This window comes from Macrobrachium rosenbergii, chromosome 9 (assembly GCF_040412425.1).
Source record: "Macrobrachium rosenbergii isolate ZJJX-2024 chromosome 9, ASM4041242v1, whole genome shotgun sequence".
Taxonomy (NCBI): Eukaryota; Metazoa; Arthropoda; class Malacostraca; order Decapoda; family Palaemonidae; genus Macrobrachium; species Macrobrachium rosenbergii.
The window spans coordinates 56,871,496-56,891,414 of record NC_089749.1 but is presented as its reverse complement, the minus strand read 5'-3'; the positions used below and the strand labels follow the sequence as shown (position 1 = coordinate 56,891,414).

At 35.9% G+C, this 19,919-nt stretch overlaps 1 protein-coding gene and 1 long non-coding RNA gene across 2 annotated transcripts; one reads left to right on the top strand and one right to left on the bottom strand.

Moving 5' to 3' along the window:
- Positions 1 to 28: 28 nt before the first annotated feature.
- On the top strand, positions 29 to 2,368 carry LOC136842122 (spermine oxidase-like). Its single transcript, XM_067109491.1, has 4 exons — positions 29 to 64; positions 387 to 574; positions 831 to 960; positions 1,909 to 2,368. Exons 2-4 carry the CDS (start codon positions 405 to 407, stop codon positions 2,026 to 2,028), a joined length of 420 nt encoding a protein of 139 aa, XP_066965592.1. The 5' UTR covers positions 29 to 64; positions 387 to 404; the 3' UTR covers positions 2,029 to 2,368.
- Positions 2,369 to 13,562: 11,194 nt separating this feature from the next.
- LOC136841864 (uncharacterized) lies at positions 13,563 to 19,583 on the bottom strand. Its single transcript, XR_010854113.1, has 10 exons — positions 18,437 to 19,583; positions 18,143 to 18,245; positions 17,933 to 17,982; positions 16,969 to 17,040; positions 16,665 to 16,721; positions 16,362 to 16,461; positions 16,043 to 16,091; positions 14,787 to 14,846; positions 14,531 to 14,604; positions 13,563 to 14,102 (listed from the first exon to the last, which is right to left on the bottom strand). It is a non-coding gene; the product is annotated as an uncharacterized lncRNA (long non-coding RNA).
- Positions 19,584 to 19,919: the final 336 nt, after the last annotated feature.

Sequence of the window (19,919 nt, the reverse complement as noted above, 5' to 3'; positions counted from 1 at the left end):
TTAGGGGCCCCTGGACATTTTTCTAAACATCATCTTCAACAAGTTTGAACTTCCTTCTGAAAAGGTAAATGTGGACTTTTTTCCCCATATCTGGTCGTAGGATTTTAACATCATTGCAGATCCGCAAAACTACTGGCCTAGGTTGTGTTACCGGATGGTAAGTTTAGATTAAAGAGTTTATGCCAGCACGGGCATTTGCCCTAAGGCATAGTAAGCGTGGTAGGGTGTGAAAAGGAGGAGGCCTAACATACGAACCAATAAATCTATAAAAAAAATTCAATCTAATGGCAAAAGTTAACATAGCTCACCTTCGTAATTCAGTCAGGCGACTTTTAATAAAACTTCGTCCAATGTGGCATTACCGAACGACGTTGTCCATCTTTCAGTCGTGGCTGTACGGCATCATGGAGTTTCTGAGCATCCACCAGCAGAAGAAAATGATACAGGCATTTGTGACAGGAGACAAGGCGCGGAAAATGGAGAATTTGCCGAGTGAAGTCGTCAAACAACATCTCCTCGAGCACCTCCGTCGAGTCACTAAACAAGATGTTCCAGAGCCTGCCTTTTTCAGGAGGTAAGACTTGTTTTCGATACTTTTTTCCAATCGCAGTCAGTCAAGTTTTCCCACCAGTGACTGAATAGCCTAGAGCTACTGCGTAAGGAGTTCCAAAAACGACTTTAATTTTAAGGTAAGTCTTGCTGGCCTGTTCGAGAATACTTATATTTCTTCTTTGTGTGTAGCTTTGTTGACTAGAGCATCTGTGCTGTCATTTCGAGGCTAGAATCTAGCTATACAGTTCCCTAACGCCATCCCTCGTTCGTCTTTCCAGGAGCAAGTGGGGACAGAACATCTGGATGAGAGGTTCCTACAATTCTTACATTCCAGTCAAAGGAGATAAAGCAGGTCTGAAGTCCAGAGCACCCTTGGCTCAACCAGTCACCAATTCGAAAAACGCCAAAGTAAATTTAGAATCATTTCGTGTTTCTTAAAAAGTTGCGTCTAGGATTAAGGGCAGATTGCAGGTTAGCTTTTCCAGTTAGGATTTTGAACGTTTATATAAATACCCCAGTATTCAAGGCGTTGTATGAACTTGACAAATTAGCAGGAGGAGGCTTCCTCCACCAGAATAATGTAAACAACATTCTACTGTACAGTAAGAAGCTTGCTTTTGCCACGTGTTTATCCTAATTTATGTAGGGTCAGGATACGGTACTTACCACTACTCCCTACAGGCAACGATGTATGTGTATGTATGTATGTATGTATATATATATGTAGAGTTGAAATACACACACACGCACACACACACAATATATATATATATATATATATATATATATATATATATATATATATATATATATATATATATATATATATATATATATATATATATATATATATATATATATATATATATATATATATATATATATGTATATGTGTGTGTGTCTGTGTGTGTATGTAATGTGTGCAAGTGAGTGTTTGTACGTCTCTGCATGTATATGTGTGTGTATGTAATTTTTAATGCAAATATATATATATATATATATATATATATATATATATATATATATATATATATATATATATTTGCATTATATATATATATATATATATATATATATATATATTTGCATTCAAAAATTACATACAAACACTACTTGCACACACACATACACACCTTGACACACACACATATATATACATATATGTATATAATATATATATATATATATATATATATATATATATATATATATATATATATAATGTGTGTGTAATTTCTGAAAGCAAATCATGCCTGCCTCTATGAAAAAGAACTTCACAAACTTACCTAGCAAATTTGATGACACTGTAACTATTAAGCAGTATTGTGCGTGACCTCTGACCTCTGATCATTGCAGGTCATCCACTGGGCAGGGGAACACACCAGTGACACGCGGTACGGCACCGTGGACGGTGCAATGGACAGCGGGGAGACGGCAGCCTTTGCAATCATCGACGACATGGACAGTCTAGTTTAGCTCTGGGATTCTTTTTTCAGGACGAGGCTGCGAATCCCCTTGCCCAGCGTAGGCAGGAGCGTCATAATTAACATTTGGGGAATCTAATATCACAGGAAAAATTTAACATCGGAGGAAAAATTAACATCTGAAGTTAAGTCACATGGTAAGGGGATATTAACACCGGAGGCGGGACAGTTAACTTTCGAGGGAAAATAGGAAAATTGTTAATTCTGGAGGAAAATCAACAGCTAAGGTAAGAAATTAACATTCAAAAAAGATAAACTCAAGAAGAAAAATTAACGTTAAAAGATCAGCAGGATAAAAATATATAAAAAAATTCTGATTAAAAAAAAATCAACATCAAAGAAATAGTTGACATCGAAAAAAAACTTCAACATCAAAGGGAAAAATTAACCTTGATAGTAAATATAAACAGAAAAAATTAACATCAGGGTAAAAACTCGCTGTTGCAGGAAAAAAATTAACGCTGGAAGAAAAATTAGTAACAGAGAGGAAAAATGGGGCTCAGCCGTGAATGCAGGCCGTGTAAAACAATTTGGTTGAGAAATTTCGATCTCAGAAATATTCCTCCAAGTTGTTTTTAAAGAAGATTATTGTTTTGACGACCTCGCATCTTTTACCAATGATTCCCAGATATCTCTAAAATCAGTTTTATTGGAAATTTAAATATAACGAACAAAATTTTCGTCATATCACCCGATGCAATAAATCATAAATTGGTGTGTTGTTTCTCTTTCCGGTATGTTGTTCGTTTTGTTGATTGTATGTTGCCATAAGGTTAGTCTGAAGTTTATTTTGGACAGGCGTATAAAAAGATCTTTCTTTCATTTATATCAAAGATCGGAATGTAAAATTTTGACTTTGATTAGGTGATGTCGGTTTGCTTTCATGCAAGGAATTGACGTTGGGGTCATGAAGATTTTCCCCAAAATAAACAAAGGTGAAGATTTATGTGGAAATTTGATTAGGCCTATTGGCCACAGAGGAAGTATTTAAAGGTTTAAGAATAATAATTCATGCGAAGTAGAATCACAAATGGGATCCATTTTTTTCGGAAAGAGCAATAGTAACGAATGCGCAACTAGACCAATCTCCCCTAGTTATCTTTTTTTTTTTAAAGAGTTTTTCTTTGAATTATGAAATCACAATATCTTGAGCTGCAAAAAATAATGATATAATGAAATTATTGTTTTACAGGCGAGTTAGTAAATTTAACAGTACAATATAGCGTTGCGACTCATGACTCGTGTCTCCATGACTGTATGTTGACTACTTGCGTGCACTAGTGTACAGTTTGAGACTGGTGTACTGCCGTGTATTTGTCGCCCTTTGATTGATAAATTATTGAAAACTAGTGACTGAGTAAATTGTGGGTGTGTGGTGTTAGGCCTACTGGATATAGAACAGGTCAAGATGGTATTGGGACTGGAAAACAGGCCTAGACTACACTAGGTTACCTAGGCCAAGTCCGGAAAGTCACTGTAATAATGCTTTCCTTTTAGAAAACCTGTTGGCCACATGGATGTAAATTCAGTTTATTCAGTTTTAGACAGAAACAAGGATTTGCCTCGGAAAAAAAACAAATTCCTGATTGTAAAGTGTGGATGTGCAAGCGTGATGTTACATAGGCCTAGTTTGTTTTAGGAAATGGGGCCCACATTTGGCAGCATAAATCTCGGAAAACTTATTGATGACCTCCTCCTCGTCCTCCCCCTCCTCTATTCAGTATAGGCAAAGTTATGGAGATGGTCAGTAGGGCAACAGGGACATTCTACTAAAAAAAAAAAAAAGATGGGCTGCCACTTCGACTACCTAATTTGGAACAAGAAGAGGATGCCTAAGGTAAGCAATAATATCCTTGCGCCTTTTGGGATTTTGTTACATCATCTCCCTGACAAGTTTAAGTTAGGTCACCCTTATTGTTGACTAATTTCCAGAGCCATCGTTACTGTTGACCAGTAGCTGGACTAAGCACATGTATGTTTGACCTACAGTAGGTTCAGAGTATCGTTAGCGCAGTTAACTAAGTTTAGTCTTCTTGATGACAAATGGTGGTAACTGTCAGGTTCGTTCTTGAATGTGTCATTTCTACGACAAGTTATAATTTATAATGCCTTGATGGTAGGGTAGGGTGAATCTTTAACAAATATTGGTTATTTTTCGGAAGACTCGTCACGGCCCACATAATAATTTCCATTTTTCTTGGGTAAAACACATCAAAACAAAAACTTTCTTCTCATTACAAAACCTTCGCAAATGCTTACTAACATGGAAAAATAATTAATAAAATTACAACTTATAAGGCAAGACAATACCTGCCCCCCACCCTTCTCCATAGCTAATTCGGCAAAATTATAACCAGGAAACACCCGTAGGTTACGTTAGGTTGGTATTTGTGGGTTCTTTTAGTGCCCTATCATTTTCTAGCCATTTTTGCATGAAAAACATAAAATGGTTTTCATGCAAAAATGACCAGCTTGAGTTTTCTGAAATGGCTGGCTGGAGTTTTCCGTTCTGAAATGGCTGGCTGGAGTTTTCCGAAAAACTACCCAATTTTCTCACACAATACATATAGCTTTTGCATGTCAGACTGCGTATCTCGTGTTTTTTATGCACTCTTAGTCATTATTGTTTGTGCAATTCACTCGATATTGTGTTTCCCCAGACCACTGTATTTCACAGTTAACTGGGAATCCAATGAGAAATTGGGGGTTATGGATGAGAAACCGCAACAAGTGAATTACACCAAACAGAATTATCAAAAGTGTAGAAATCACAAGATAAGCTGTTGAAACTGATTCATGATTGCAATTAGTAACGGTTATAAAACAAATGATGAGCAAGGACAATTACAGTAATACTTGATAACCTAACCCTCCCTAAACTAACCTAATATAGAGTGCTGACCAAGTGACCCCTTAACCTAACCTGAGGGGGAAGCATATGAGAATAATGAGGATGAGAAAGGAAAAAAAACCTTGCAGTTCCTTCCTGACCCAGGTTAAAGTCTTGCCTCTCCCCTAGCAAGAGAACTGATCTAGGCCATGGTTGTGGTTTGTTTGATTGCTGGGTGATATGGAACCCTCTGATACAAAGATCTGACTGTATTATTTTGTTAAAATAAGATGATTCCTTATGTAACTTCCCCTAACATAACCTACCTTAGGGTACTGGTTCCTGCCCTACCTGCGGGGTAGCTCAAACCCCCCAAACATAACTTTTGACCAAGTGCACTGTGAACTTTAGAGCAATATATAGGAATATGTAATAAGTTAGCCTTTCCTAACCTAAGCTGCCAATGATACTTTTTCCTACCTGACTGGTCTCCCCTTTAACCTGCCATAACGGTTGCTGCTTAACTAAATTTCTTGATATTAGTCTTGTGCATGTGTGTATGTTATTAAAATGTTAATAAAGGAAACCAAATCCTCAGCATTATGGCTGCCACCCAGCATTCACAAATTGTAAGAGGCTGGAAGATTTGTATTTTAATTATTTTTACAAACTAAGAGACTGATTTGCCTGTTTTTATTATATATATATAAGGTCTCCAGCCTGCAGTGAAGGTGATGTGTCAATTGTAAAATGGGATTTATGACTACATTTAGTGAACTGGTGGGAAAAACTTCAAGTAGACAAATTGTTTTGCATTTTTTTGTTTTCCCATAAAATTTCTTTTAATGCTTGTGAAGATTTCTTCATTCCCACCAAAAATTTTAATTGAAACTGTTTAATATTTTGTTTCTACTTAAAATTTTGATTAGAATTGTTGAGGAAATATTTATTTGGTCTTAACACTAGAACATTAGGAAACTCATACACATAATGCGGATAAACAGTTGTCTTATTAGAGGGTTCTGACCCAGTTTAATGTGGCCTATAACTGCATAGTAGCTGTAGGTGACCCGTTACCCACATGGTTGATACCTAATGGTGGTGACGCGACAGTCACGCGAGTGATGCATGGGCATGTGGCTATGAGGGAACTTTTTGATTAACTGCTGAATTTCATTACAGTCAATAATACTAATGGTGTCATTTATGTATTGTGCACTAAGTACCTGAAATGAATGGCAATCAGGTGGAAGTAACCTGTGCTTGATAAAATGAGAAATTTACTTTTCATATTACCATTAACTGCACCACATTTGCAGAGAAAATGTGATTTCACTCAACATGAAGCAAGCAAGATGAACGTGTCACTACTGTTTTGCTTTAGATAATCACCCCGCTAAGTATAAGATCACAGAGGCAATGTAATTCTTGCCAGAAGAAAGGCACACGCAGAAAGTGTGCTACACAGAAGGCCAACCCCATGAGGTCCATTTACGAAGAGGTTCATTTTAGCCTTTGGCACTGGAACCCTTGAAAGGTTTTGATCAGTTGATATATGGTAAAACTGAGAAAGGCACGGTTGTAAAAAAAAATGCATTGCAGTGATTCTGCTCAGTAAGTGTCCATTAATTACCCACTCGGGCACAAGGCATTTCAGCTGAATTAATGTCTGTATTGACAGCACTAAAATTGAATCTTTTAAGATAGACCTGCGCAATTCGTGTGTTGTAAATTATTGTCACTTTTGAATGATAGGAGGAAATTCACTCCTGAGAATTTCAGCGTCTCTTTAATAGTTAGGTAGGTAATCGCACAAAGAGAAAATGTTTTAGAAAGGGGTCAAACAGGTATTTTTAGTTTTCTGTAAAAACTATTGTGCCGGCTTTGTCTGTCCGTCCGCACTTTTTCTGTCCGCCTTCAGATCTTAAAATTACTGAGGCTAGAGGGCTGCAAATTGGTATGCTGATCATCCACCCTCCGATCATCAAACATACCAAATTGCAGCCTTCAAGAATCAGTAATTTTTATTCTGTTTAAGATTAAATTTAGCCACAATCGTGCTTTTGGCAACGATATAGGACAGGCTACCACCGGGCCATGGTTAAAGTTTCATGGGCCGCGACTCACACAGCATTATACCGAGACCACTGAAAGGTAGATCTATTTTCGGTGGCCATGATTATATGCTGTAGCACCTGTACAGAAAACTCGATTGCGCCGAAGAAAGTTCGACGGATTTTTTACTTGTTTAATATAGTTATCCTTTATAATAAAAGTTTTGGGGCGCAAATGTTCCGTTTTCTTTCATAGCATTGATGATCATAGAGTTGGGGTGATTATCATCCAAGTCTTTATGAAATTATAGTTACTGAAATAGTTTTTTTTTATAAACGGTTGCAAGCATCAACGTTGAAGCTATAAACCCGTCACCGCTGTTTAAGCTTCTATTCGGTATCGACTAAATGAAAGTAAAAAAAAAAGTCAGCATCAGAGAGGTACCAAAAAAAAAAAAAGTCAGCATCAGAGACGTACCTTAACTTTATTCCTACACAATTTTTTAGGTACTGTATATGATCACACTTCATTTGTTTCACATGCATCCATTGCCCATTTTTTCATTACATAAAACTATGGATAATTTTGTCGAGTGCTGCATTATTGTCAGTACTGTTCTTCCCCTTCTGCATTAATCTGCACTGACAATGCTTGTATGTTGTTCTGGTACAAAACACTTTCGCCTTGAAAATGGAAGAAAAGTGCCAAATCATAAATTAATATGCTCGTTTGATCGAAAGCAATCGCATAAGAAGAAACAAATATTTGACCAAATTATTAATAGCAAGTGAGACGGGCCCAGATTTATGGTTATGCATTAAATGTACTGTATGCGCACGTAGTGCTGCAAACGACTCTCAAACACACTACAGCACAAGTGCTGACAGTGACAAGTTGACAACGTTGGATTTTGCTTAATTAGGTCACCGTCAGAAGACGTCAGTTGAGTAATATTCAAAGTTTATTTACTAATAATAGTGAGTAGTTGTGAAAAATAACGAAAATATAAGGTAAATGAAATTATGTGATTTGTTTCTAACATAAGTACTCCTTCAGTTACAAGTGTAAGTTTTTTGTCAGCTGCAACTTGTATGAATTCTTAAAGTAAGCGAAATATGTTTATACTTTAATAAAGTAAGCAAAGTCTGTTTATACTGTAGATAAGAATCTTATCAAGGGAGATGTGCAAACAGTTATTTACATAACTTTGTTTCTGTTTCTACAGTAATTAAGATATTCAGATTTTGCCGGCTTCTCACTCTTTCAAACCCCCAAGACAAAATCTGGTGAGAAACTTCTTTCTTTGAAAAATCTGGTAACAAACTTCTTTGAGAAATTGCGTAGTTCAAATTGTTCGGTCCATTCATCGAAATCAGGTCTTTATTTTTATTAGTGCTGCATGATAGCTTCTTCAGCCCAGTCTCCCAAAGTTGGTCATGTTAGACCACATGGAATGTCGTTCTCGCTTGCAGTGTTTCTTCCTTCTTTTGCTTCGCAGAAAGGTTGACTCAGAGGTAGTTCTTGTAGTCGAAGTCACCTTCCCTCACTTCTTTCTACAAGGAGGTGACTTTGATGTCTTTTCTGCAGGTACTTCTCCATGCAGGAGGCTTTGCAGTGTCTGCTAGCCACTCTTAACCCCCCACCCCCCGCCCCACCCTTGACTCGGTAGACTTTAGCAATCCTTTGATTTCTTGTCGCAGTGACATTTTCTCCATAGTCTGGCATGAGAACTTTTGCCTCGCCCATTTGTCTTATTAAACAAACTTGCATTTTTCTCGAGTCCCATTATTTCATACAGCCACCAAGTTGTTCCTGTTTTGAAAAAAAAAAAAAAAAAAAAAAAAAAAAAAAAAAGGGACTTACCGCCTACCACCTATAGTAAGAAGTCACAGCAATAATTTGATTGCAATCCCTGAATCCTAAGGGACTGTCCTCAGCCAAGACCACCGCGCCTCAGCCCCCAATATTTTAACTATTTCTTTTACCTAAGAAGGCATTTGAAAGTGAATTGTTATAATTGTTTTTTGTCTGTAGAAAGCAGTAGTACCCATAGCTCTTTTGCTAATCTAATACCTTAGCAAATTAGACATTTAATAAAATATGTTGTTTACCGTTTTAATAAAATGTTTACCGTTTCATTAGATATCTACGACCTTTGCTAAGATTTCTTTCTGTGCTGTGACGGGAGAACAGTGATAGCTATCCGCTTTAATGGTTCCAGATACTCTTAACTTGGCAGCTGAAGCTCTTCCTTGATGAACTTCCGTTATCCATCACCCCCTTCAGACCGTCCACTAACAGCTCATTCTGGTCGAGAGCTTTCACTTCTAAGATTTCAGCCACTTTTCACTTAGCTGACCTTGTGTCTATTTTTACAAAGGTTCTTCTTCTTTACAAGGATTGACCAGGTGAAGAGCACCTCAATCCGGGTAGGAGCTTCGTTGTTGTTCTCTCCAGTAAAGTCAAATACTAGCTGATGACTTCATTTTAACCTCGACCAAAATCATAAGTTCATCGTTTTGTACATTATGTGAATTACAAAACAATTCTGACAATGGCCTCGTTTGAAGTGGTGTTAGTGTTTTTCGGTGCTGCCCTTGTGATATTGCCATTGGGATCATTTATACCCTAAAGATGGTTAACCACAATAAAAGCCTGAATTTCCACATTCTAATGAAGCACTCTTTAACACATGTCACAGTAAAATTCTCATTAAACTATCAAATATCGAGGGCTGACAACCAGAAGTGGTTATGTCCATTTTTGGCAAAATTGAGTTAAGTCCACCAAAATGATTCTTTCCCCTTGGGCTATAGCCTATCTACCAGAAGTGTTATTTCCAAGTCTTATTAGAAGTGGCCGTTTAGCAAAGTCATTAACTGCTTAAGTCCATTACTGCAGAGTTTATTCCTAAGCACAACTGGGTATGTCCACTTGACCAATTCTGGTTGGGGAAGGGTTGCTATTGCTTCCAGCCACAACGGCCTTTGTCCCTTTTAGCAGTTTTGTTTGACTGTAATAACTTTGCAATTATTTTTTAAATACAATGCTAATTTCGTGTAACATTTAGCAGTACTTGTTTTATTCAGAAATGAGAATAGATGAAATTGAGAACAGGCTCTAATTAGCTAGTTACTATAAGGGAGTAGTTATCTCTCTCAACTAGCTAACTGGATACAAGTCAACTCTTAAGTAGTTTGGTGGTAGTTTTCATTCTTACCTTTCCTATATTTAATAATAATTAACTGTCTGCTGTACATCGGCGAAGATGGCAAAATTCCTTGGTGACGCTGAAATATTAAAAGAATTAGATTCAATGGACAGCGATCTTGACAACAGCAGCTTTGATCCCGACTATAATATTACTGGTGAGGATACTGCAGATTCAACATCAGAGAACTCTGAACAATGTGCAATTAGAAGAAAGAAGGCAGATCAGCAAGCAAGCCAGCTTGCACATGAAACAGAAATTCACCAACTGGAAAAAAGTGCAAGAGAAAGAAAATGTAAAAAGCAAGCTTGGAAAAAGAATGTCAGAAAACAACGGCATTTATTTGGAAAGAAATATATGGACACAAAGGGGAGACAAAGGCCAGAAGGAGTACCCAAACCGGTAGACTGCTCTAAGTGTAGGTATAAATGCAATGAAAATTTTTTCAGAAGAAGAGCGAGTTACAGTCTGCAGTGAATATTGGCGACTTGGTGACTATAACCATCAAAAGGAATTTTTACTGTCAAGAGTGCATATCACCCAAATTCAAAGAATAAGAGCAAGAGGAGACCGTAAAAAGAAAATGAGAGGAGCTAGTTATGAGTATTCCTTTAAAATCAAAGGTATTACGGAAAAGCGGGTGTGTAAGTTCTTAAAAACCCTAGATATTGGACATGGACCCCTCGACACTGCTTTGAGACATATCTGACAATGGAACATTTTCTGGCGAGGACAGGCGTGGTAAACATCTTCCTTCAAACAAGGCAAACACTGAAGATATCGATGCTGTATGGAAACATATTGAAAGCTTCCCAACTATTGAGTCTCACTATAACCGTAAAGACACTCGTCGTAGATACCTTGATCAATGTTTATCTATAAGCAAAATTCACAGACTTTATAAAAAAAACTATGAAACATCCCATCCAGCAAAAACACCAGTACATGAAAAAACCTATAGTGGAATCTTTTGCAATGAGTATAACCTTTCTTTTTTTCATCCAAAAAAAGATCAGTGTGCTAAGTGTACTAAAAATAAGCGGCTCAAAGGAGAAGCAAAAGAAAATTTTCAGGAAGAGTTTGCTGAGCATCTTAGGCGAAAAAAGAAGCACAGAGGGCCAAAGATGGAGATAAGGAGCGGGCAACCAATGAAAATGCATGTGTCTGCTACATTTGACATGCAAAGTGTCCTTCAAATTCCACACAGTTCGGTTTCATTCATGTACTATAGTGGGAAATTATGTGCTTATACTCTTTGTGTGTATAAGGCAACAAAACTGAATGATGCATTTTGTTATTGCTGGTCTGAGGTGGATGGTGGTAGGGGTAGCAACGAGATCGAAACTTGTTTGTATGATTGGCTCTGCCAATTGCCTCCAAATGTGACTGAGGTATCCCTATTTTCTGATACATGCAGTGGCCAAAACAGGAATCAGAACATTGCAGCTATGTTCCTCTATGCTGTACAGAGCACTATACTCAAGACAATCACCCATAACTTCTTGGAGAGTGGTCACTCTTACATGGAATGTGATTCAACGCTTGCTGCAATAGAGCACGATAAAAATAGCACGTGTCTACACTATGCTAGACTGGATATCGACATTTCGTCGTGCCAGGTGTCGAAATCCCTACTGTATTAAGAATCTTCATTATCAGGATTTTCATAATTTCAAGGAGCTTGCACAAACTCTGATTAAAAATAAACGTATAGATGAGGATGGCAATATTATCAACTGGCTTTTGGTTAAAAGCTTCCAATTTGAGAAAGATCAACCAGGGGTTATTATGTATCGCTACAATTATACTGACACATTCTTGAAGCTTCGTGTCTCGGGACATGGTCGGCCAGCAAGGCAGAAAAACCTCTCCCGTGCATATAATGGCAAATTCCGTATTAGTGAGGCCAAGAAAAAGGATCTGATCAACCTCTGCAAGAAGTTTGATTCCAGAAGTACAACCCTGGTATGAAGCCCTCCCGACACGAAAAAATGTGAAGGACCAAGTTCCAGAGCCCTCAGTTCAAGACTCGGGAGATGATGATGAATAGTGAAAATACCTTTCAAGATACTGAAATAAAGGATTTATTGTTTTAAAACATTGTTTTTGTACTGCATTAATATTTTCCTCATATATCCTTTGAATGTATTGAATAAAAGCATTTTTATTTAAAATTGTTTATCCTAGTAAATTGTAGCAGAATCTTATCCATCCAGAAATGGTTATGTCCAATTAATCAATGTCTTGGCAATGCTATTCATTGCAAAAAAATTTTCTCTTATAAACATTTACATCATCAACATATATTCACCAACATATACAGTAAATATTTCTGATGTAGCTCCAATTAATGTATTTTTAATGACTATGCAAAGTCTTTAGAAATGATTTACTCAAAACCTCTTTTTTGGACATAACCACTTCTGGTTGTCAGCCCTCGATATAGTATTGGCGAAACTAACAAATTTTCACTACTTTCATTTTTCAGCTATAAAATTTGCAGTAGTCTGGTCAAACACAGTATCTTTCTCTCATGCCTACAGCACATTCTACCGCTGGTCTCATTGGATTTCTTAATCCACGTCTTGGCATCAACATTCATTAAGCTATGTATCCTTATCATGCATCATCTGCTTTGACTAATATGCAATTAATTTCGTGTCCATTTGACCTCATGAGGTCCAGTACTAGGAAATACTTTCATTTTTTTCCGTACTGGTTTGCTTTCCCTATATTGGACCCTTAGGGTTGTAGCATTCTGCTTTTCCAACTAGTTTTGCAGCTTTACTAAGCTTTTTGAGTATGTAATTTGCGGGAGAGCTACCAAGTGGTCGTACTACCCGAAAACTTTCAAATTCAGAATAATTGTGCCATGTCATGTATTTACGAAATAGGATCAAAAACAGGAGTAAGTCTGTATTTCAGCAAAATCCCCTACATCCTCTAAAAACGGTCTTGGAACGCAAGTATGCAAGTTTTAGAATTTTTTTTCATGACAATTTGCATGAGCGACTGTTAGAATTTTTAAACTTGGGTTTGGAAGCTCCCTAGTCCATGTGAGAGTACATTTCCCTGATGATCAACTTCACAAACCTTGTTACTCCCATTTTGGAAACAAGTCTGTTCGAACAATGCATTTTATCATTTTCTGACTGTGCACAGAACATTCTCCCGTTGGCACTGATTGGGTTTTCACAAAAACTGTCACCACACTGAGATGAATTTATACGTATAAAGTCAAAACAGGAAGGATATTATTAAACCAAAGCTTAACAGCCATGTGTCACAAATACAAGGAATTAACCTCCTGACTTAATATGCCTATTGATGGTACTTTAACAAAGGCAAGAATGGGTGAAGGAGATACGCCTATTGATGGTACTTTTCACGAGGGCAAGAATGGGTGGAGGAAACGTAATAAAACTTTGTGGTTATGTGAATCTTTATTAACTCTTTGAAAATTACAAATCACAAATTGTTTAAATTTGTACTTTTCATAACTAACAAACCTGTGGTCTTGACATTAGATAAAGGTTCCAGCTGGCGCTAGAAGATTTATCCTAATGTTAAGACCCCAGGTTTGTTCCGTGTATGATTTACTATTTAAGCCTTTATAATCTTTAACATGACCTGTACTGTACAAATTTTTCTTTACCTTCTATGTGGACAAGCATAAAAACCTACCGGTATGAAATTAGTCCACATTAACACTACTTTACTTAAATTTTCTTTAACATTATATATCGCAAAGAAACTTTCTTTAAACATTATATCAAAGTTTCAATTCAAATAAAAATATAATTATTTATTTCCCTTCCATTCTTGTAGCAAGGATACAGCAACACATAAACAAATAAACCCCCAAAAAAAAATTAATTCCTGTAACCTTGATATATTTTCTCCCAACAAAATCACATACTTACCAGTACTTACCACTAAAACCTCACGGGAACAATTAATTGTCCTTGCCCTGTAACAAAAATAAATACATTAATGAAAAGAAGAAAAATTAAACAAGTCGACCTTAAGAAGCATCTCAGAATAACAAATAATCATGGTGATCATAACCCAGTGCTCAAATGTATAGTTTCATCTTAACATTAACCATATTCAATTCAAACTTCTGTAGTGACACAGTTGTGTAATTTTACTTATGGTAACAGGTCTACTAAATATTTGCATTCAATTTCCCCCAAATAAATGACATGGTCACCTCATGTCAAAAAGAGGATTGGCTTTAAGACAGACCAGAAACTAATACTGTACAGTAGTAGAAGAGATGAGGATGACCATGGTATCCACAAATAACACAAGAGGGGAAAGAACTCATTTCATATCCCAAGAATTAAAAATGTTCATAAGCTTTCACTTATAGACAACAAAATGAAGATAACTTACCTTTCAACATTTTTGAAAATAATTAGCCAATTTATTTAAGCAGGTCATCCCTCTCATTCAGCTGAATGCAAGTCCTGCAAATATACACAAATGCAATTTAATAAAGGAGAGTTTTTCCCCCTTGAATTGCTACATTTTTAACATCTCAGAACAACAAATAATCACGGTGTATCATAACCCAGTGCTCAATGTATAGTTTCATCCTAACAACTACAATTGCACACATCACAAAACTATAAAACTAAAATATACTCACGGGGTCACAAAATTCCAATATTTGAAGTCATGGCATCCTATGGTCTGACAAGCGACCATGCTGAAATTAAAAAGAAAAAATCTTATCAGTACAAAATTACACCCAGCTAAAACAAAATCATTGGGCAAACATCAGAACAACAAATAATCATGGTGATCATAACCCAGTGCTCAATGTATAGTTTCATCTTAAAAGAGGCTTTGACCGACTTTAATACTTGGGTTCATAAAAATGTTTTAAGGGACCATCATCAAATAAAAAACCATCTTGTATCAATATTTCAGTAACTGTTAAACCAATTTATGAAAACCTAACCAAACCACTGCTGAAGGTCAGTGGGGAAGATAATTTAAATGAGTAAGTTGCAGGTCAATATACTATGCAAATGAAAATGAGGCTCTCTCAAAAACTGAGAGGATTTGGACACAAGAATAAGCGATGAAATTTTGTCAGTAAAGTACAGTATAATCCGTAACAAAAAAAGGGGGGGGGAGGCACACATGAAATGACAGTGGAGATAATTCATTTTGCCTTTGCATCAACCAAATTCGCATCTACCTGAAAAATCTCCTAGTACTAAGAATCACAGTGCATTGGTCAGAGCTAAAGAAACTGTTGAAGAATTACGATATTGTCTTCACTTTGAGTAGGCAGGGTATAATTAATTCCAAAGCCTCAATAGTAATGACAAAATACCACAATTAATGACTCTCCTGTAATTGCTGTTATCTCTAAAAAGGTTATCAAATTATGCCTTACAAGCACATTACATTTTCAAACATGAATGCTATCCAAAAAACTAAACTGAAATTCTTAACTTCCTAAACCAATATAGTAATTATTTTAAAGAGATTTCTTAGTCAGCACACTATTGAGAAGATGAAGAGTGCAAGGTTGTACATAATCCACAATGGGTTACCTCTTCAAATGCCAAATATAACCATTTTTCACCTTACAAAATTGTAAATGAGAAATTGGTTTCAATTAATAAATAATACCATGTACCAATTACATTGACTGAAAGCCTAATTCATTCTTTCATCATATAAGGGGCAAATGCTACCTCCCATTCATGGGAGCAACGACAATGTACACACTGAAAAGATGACAAATCGTGTAAATACTGTAAAGAATTAGCACAAATAGTCTCAACTGACAATGAATTAGAGTCCATTCATCTTCCTTGGTAGATAAAATTCATAACACTACAGAACCACTATGAAGAGGAAAACAAAAACATTCATACACTAACTTACATGTGTTCCAAACCATCCTCCAAGCCCTTTCAGTCTCCTCTGCTGACATCTGGTGAAGGAGAAAGGAAGAGTACACAAACAGACACTGAACAAATTTCCAGTAATTTTAATAGTAACTACTTCAGAGAGCTGGGTAATTTTCAGTTGCCATCAAACAAAATATTTTTTCATCATCGCTTGTGCAAGTGCAATTTTCACATTCAAGTTTTTACTCTTTAGAGACTAGTCAGTTTCCAATGTTATTGAACAACCATCGTATTCAGCTGAATATTACAGTTTTCAAAAACAGAAAATTGTTTAACTGTGCATTATACACTACCTCATTTTGTTCCCTTCCTAACTGTCCACAGGTAGCTGCTGTGTCAAGTTTCTCAACATGAACTACCACCACCGATGTGCAAATTCACTTGCATGAATGACTGTAAAAAAACAAAAAGTTAAGAAAATTGTCTCCAAAGCACATTCTAACCTAACAATACAATGAGTTTCAGAGAGCTGGGTAATTTTCATCTTCCATCAAAAGATAAAGAGTTCATCATTTAGATACAAACCATTTACAAAAATACACTACAGTATACTTTCTTTGTGGAGCAGAAAAGTTACATTCAAAAGTTCTCATTACCTGACTTGGGGCGTCTGTGCAGGACTCCACCACCACTGTTGACCTCTTTCCTCACCACTGTTGACAAAAAGAAATAAACTCTTGACACTAAAGGTAAATAAACTGCTGGTGAAATCATATAAAATGCATTCATACTTTGCACTATGAATTTCAGAGAGCTGGGTTGTTTTCACATTTCATCAAAACAAATATTTTTCATCATTCAGAAAACCTGCTTAGTCCAAAAATGGTAATCTACATACGGATTTTGTTTTAACATGCAAAATGATTGTACTTTCCAAGCTTATTGTTTTTCTTTACATACCTTGATTTCAATGTGGTCCTATCCAATACCAAGATTGGTTATTAAATTGTCTCCCTTCACTGAAACTGTTATCTGCAAAAAGAAATTGTATTTTAATACAATAAGCAAAAGATATATATTTATTACTGTATCTTAACTTTAAGTATTTCAGAGAGGGCAAGTAAATTTCACTGTTATCATAATAGCGTATTAAAATCATCATTTGTGAAAACCTATGTAATGGGACCGATTCACTCGCTAAATAGACAAAACACTGCACACTGCATATAGTGGCTGGAGACACCACACTTTGGTTAACAAGTAATGAATATTTCCTGCACCTATTATTTTCATTTACTAAACCCAAGCCACCAGTCCCTAAGCATTTATAAAGATAGTCCTAAACTTGATCAAGCTGAATAACTCACCTACCCATGTCCATTTAACATAACCAAATTGAGGAAGACTTTTTACATTACACACCAATTCTGTGTAGTGCTATCCATTAATTACATGGCAAAGGACAGCAGAAAGTTTTCAACATTTAAAAAATCATTTCCTTGATAACATTTTCTCTCAAAACTATATGGATTGTCTGCTTCCCTACACATAATGTTTTCATTTTAAACACTTAAATTGTGGTTGCTTTTTCAATGTCTACATTTTTTAAAACATAAAAACAACACAGTTACCAGACAATCAAGGTTTGCTTCTAATGTGAATCTTCAGCTAAAGAAAATTGCTCCTTTTTCATCTAGTTAGTTAAAACTAAATAATGGTGATCTCAGTTAAGTTTAACCATCAGATACATTGGCCCTATTTCAACAAATGAAGATCCCAACAGTCACTCAACGAGCTATACTTATATATAATTCAAATGAAGATCCCCAAGTCACTCAACGAGCTATACTTATATATAATTAACACAAAAAAAAACTATCAGTGAAACCAGCATTAAAACAAAAAATGTAAACTCTCACATTACCTCAAAGGCATTACACAAGATGCTGCAAGGCCAGGCCACAGTGATCTTAACTGGAAAGGACAAAATTTCATTCAATACTTTCACCAAAGGCTGCAAAGTTTCCAAACAACAAAAATTCAGAGAGCTGGGAATGTTTTCAGTTACGATCAATTTACTTACAACTTTCATCAGTTGAAATTAAAACAAATTCAAATATTCACAAACATTTACCTGATATCAAAACTTGATGACAACATGCAATTTCCACGTACTAATCTGGCCAAGACGGAATGTATGCATTAAACTTTCTTCCACCCAAGACTTTAAAAGGCACCTGTAATGAAAGAAAACATATGTTACTCAATGAAAAGAATGCCACTGTTTTCTTTGTACATAGTCTTTCAGAGAGGGCAAGTACATTTCACAAGTTATCATAATAGCGTATTAAAAGTCATCATTCATAGGAATTATAACAGCCTCTTAGCTTCCTTTAGCATTTAGAAAAAAAATCTTTTACATCCTTACCTTAAAAAAAAAAAAGGCTTCAACACAACATCACCAGTCTGGAAAAAATAAAATAAAATAAAATAAAATTCATGATTAACACAGTAAAGGAGAACAATAAATGCACTCACATTAGACAGTTTCTGCCTCCAAAAAAATTTCTACAACCAAAATGCTTTACAAAAAGAAAATTAAAACTTGATTAAGGCTCTGTGCAAACTAACAATTTTTTTCCACTGGCAATACTGTCATTCCCAAAAAACTGACACTGGTGCATTCTCACAGAAAACAAACCACCAGTCAAATTTGCCCTCCATTACCAAATTCTTCCAACTACTGTAAATCAGAATTTCAGGAGTTCAAGCAGCAACCTGAATAGTACATTTTTGTACAGAACTACTTCAAGAATAAGGCTTAAATACCATTTGAGAATAGTACAAAACCACTGCTCACGTGGAATTTTCCCTAATAAGGTGAAATGAGAGTCTGCCACACTCTCATGCTGTAAAAACTCGAACATTTTTGCATCCACTCTTTGCCTTTTACCAATATTTCCTGGGCAAACATACATGTCTTTTCATTTTGAAGTCCAACTATTTCGGTCTGGTATTTTACTTTGACAGTATTTCCTGTGATAATTATTGCAATTTTAATGCTAATTTTTGTACATATGCCTGCTTTTGCCAACACAATTTAAAAATTTGATCAAGTCCTACACTTTGTCAAATGAACTTCCCAAGTGCGTTAATTTTATTATGTGCATGAACACTACGTAGTATTCTACACCTTAGTAACAAAACTAATGGACTTCATGAAACAAAATCAGTATACTGCAAGTTTCTCCAGTTTACATCCTGATGTAAACAGCTAAACATTTTGTCTACACTGATTCACAATCTTGGGATTGTAAAAGCAACCTAAACACAGCAAATTACCACTTTTGGTCCTTAAAATATTCCCCCAACAAACCCAATTCTAGTGAAAACAACCTTAAGCATTAGGTATAACTTCAACGAAACCTCCCAAAGAACCTTGAACTTGCACAAGTTGTGTCCCACCCTTAATTAACAAGGATCCTTATGATCATTGTCTTCAATGGAGCGGCATTAATCTTGCCACATTTTCTGTGCATAATTCATAGGAATAACACACCTATCATTGTGGCATTTCAGAACATTCTGAAACAGAACTCATTTTGAAGACTACACCTAAACACCAGAGTATTTTCCTCTCACATGCACAATAACATCTCTACATGCTGTATTACATTTCTCAATTATGACTCAAGAGCATGAAAAAATTATTCACTTTAGGGCACCTTAACCAAACTAGCTTGAATTTCAGTCATGACTTGTCAAAAGTATTCAATTCTTCAAAGGACTGAATTTCCTTGATCAAAAATGACTTTGTTCACTACCAAAGTTGGGACAAGACTGCCTCTTTACAAAGTTCTTAACCATGCCAATGTACATTAACAAACACTTACATGATTTAAAAGTACAAT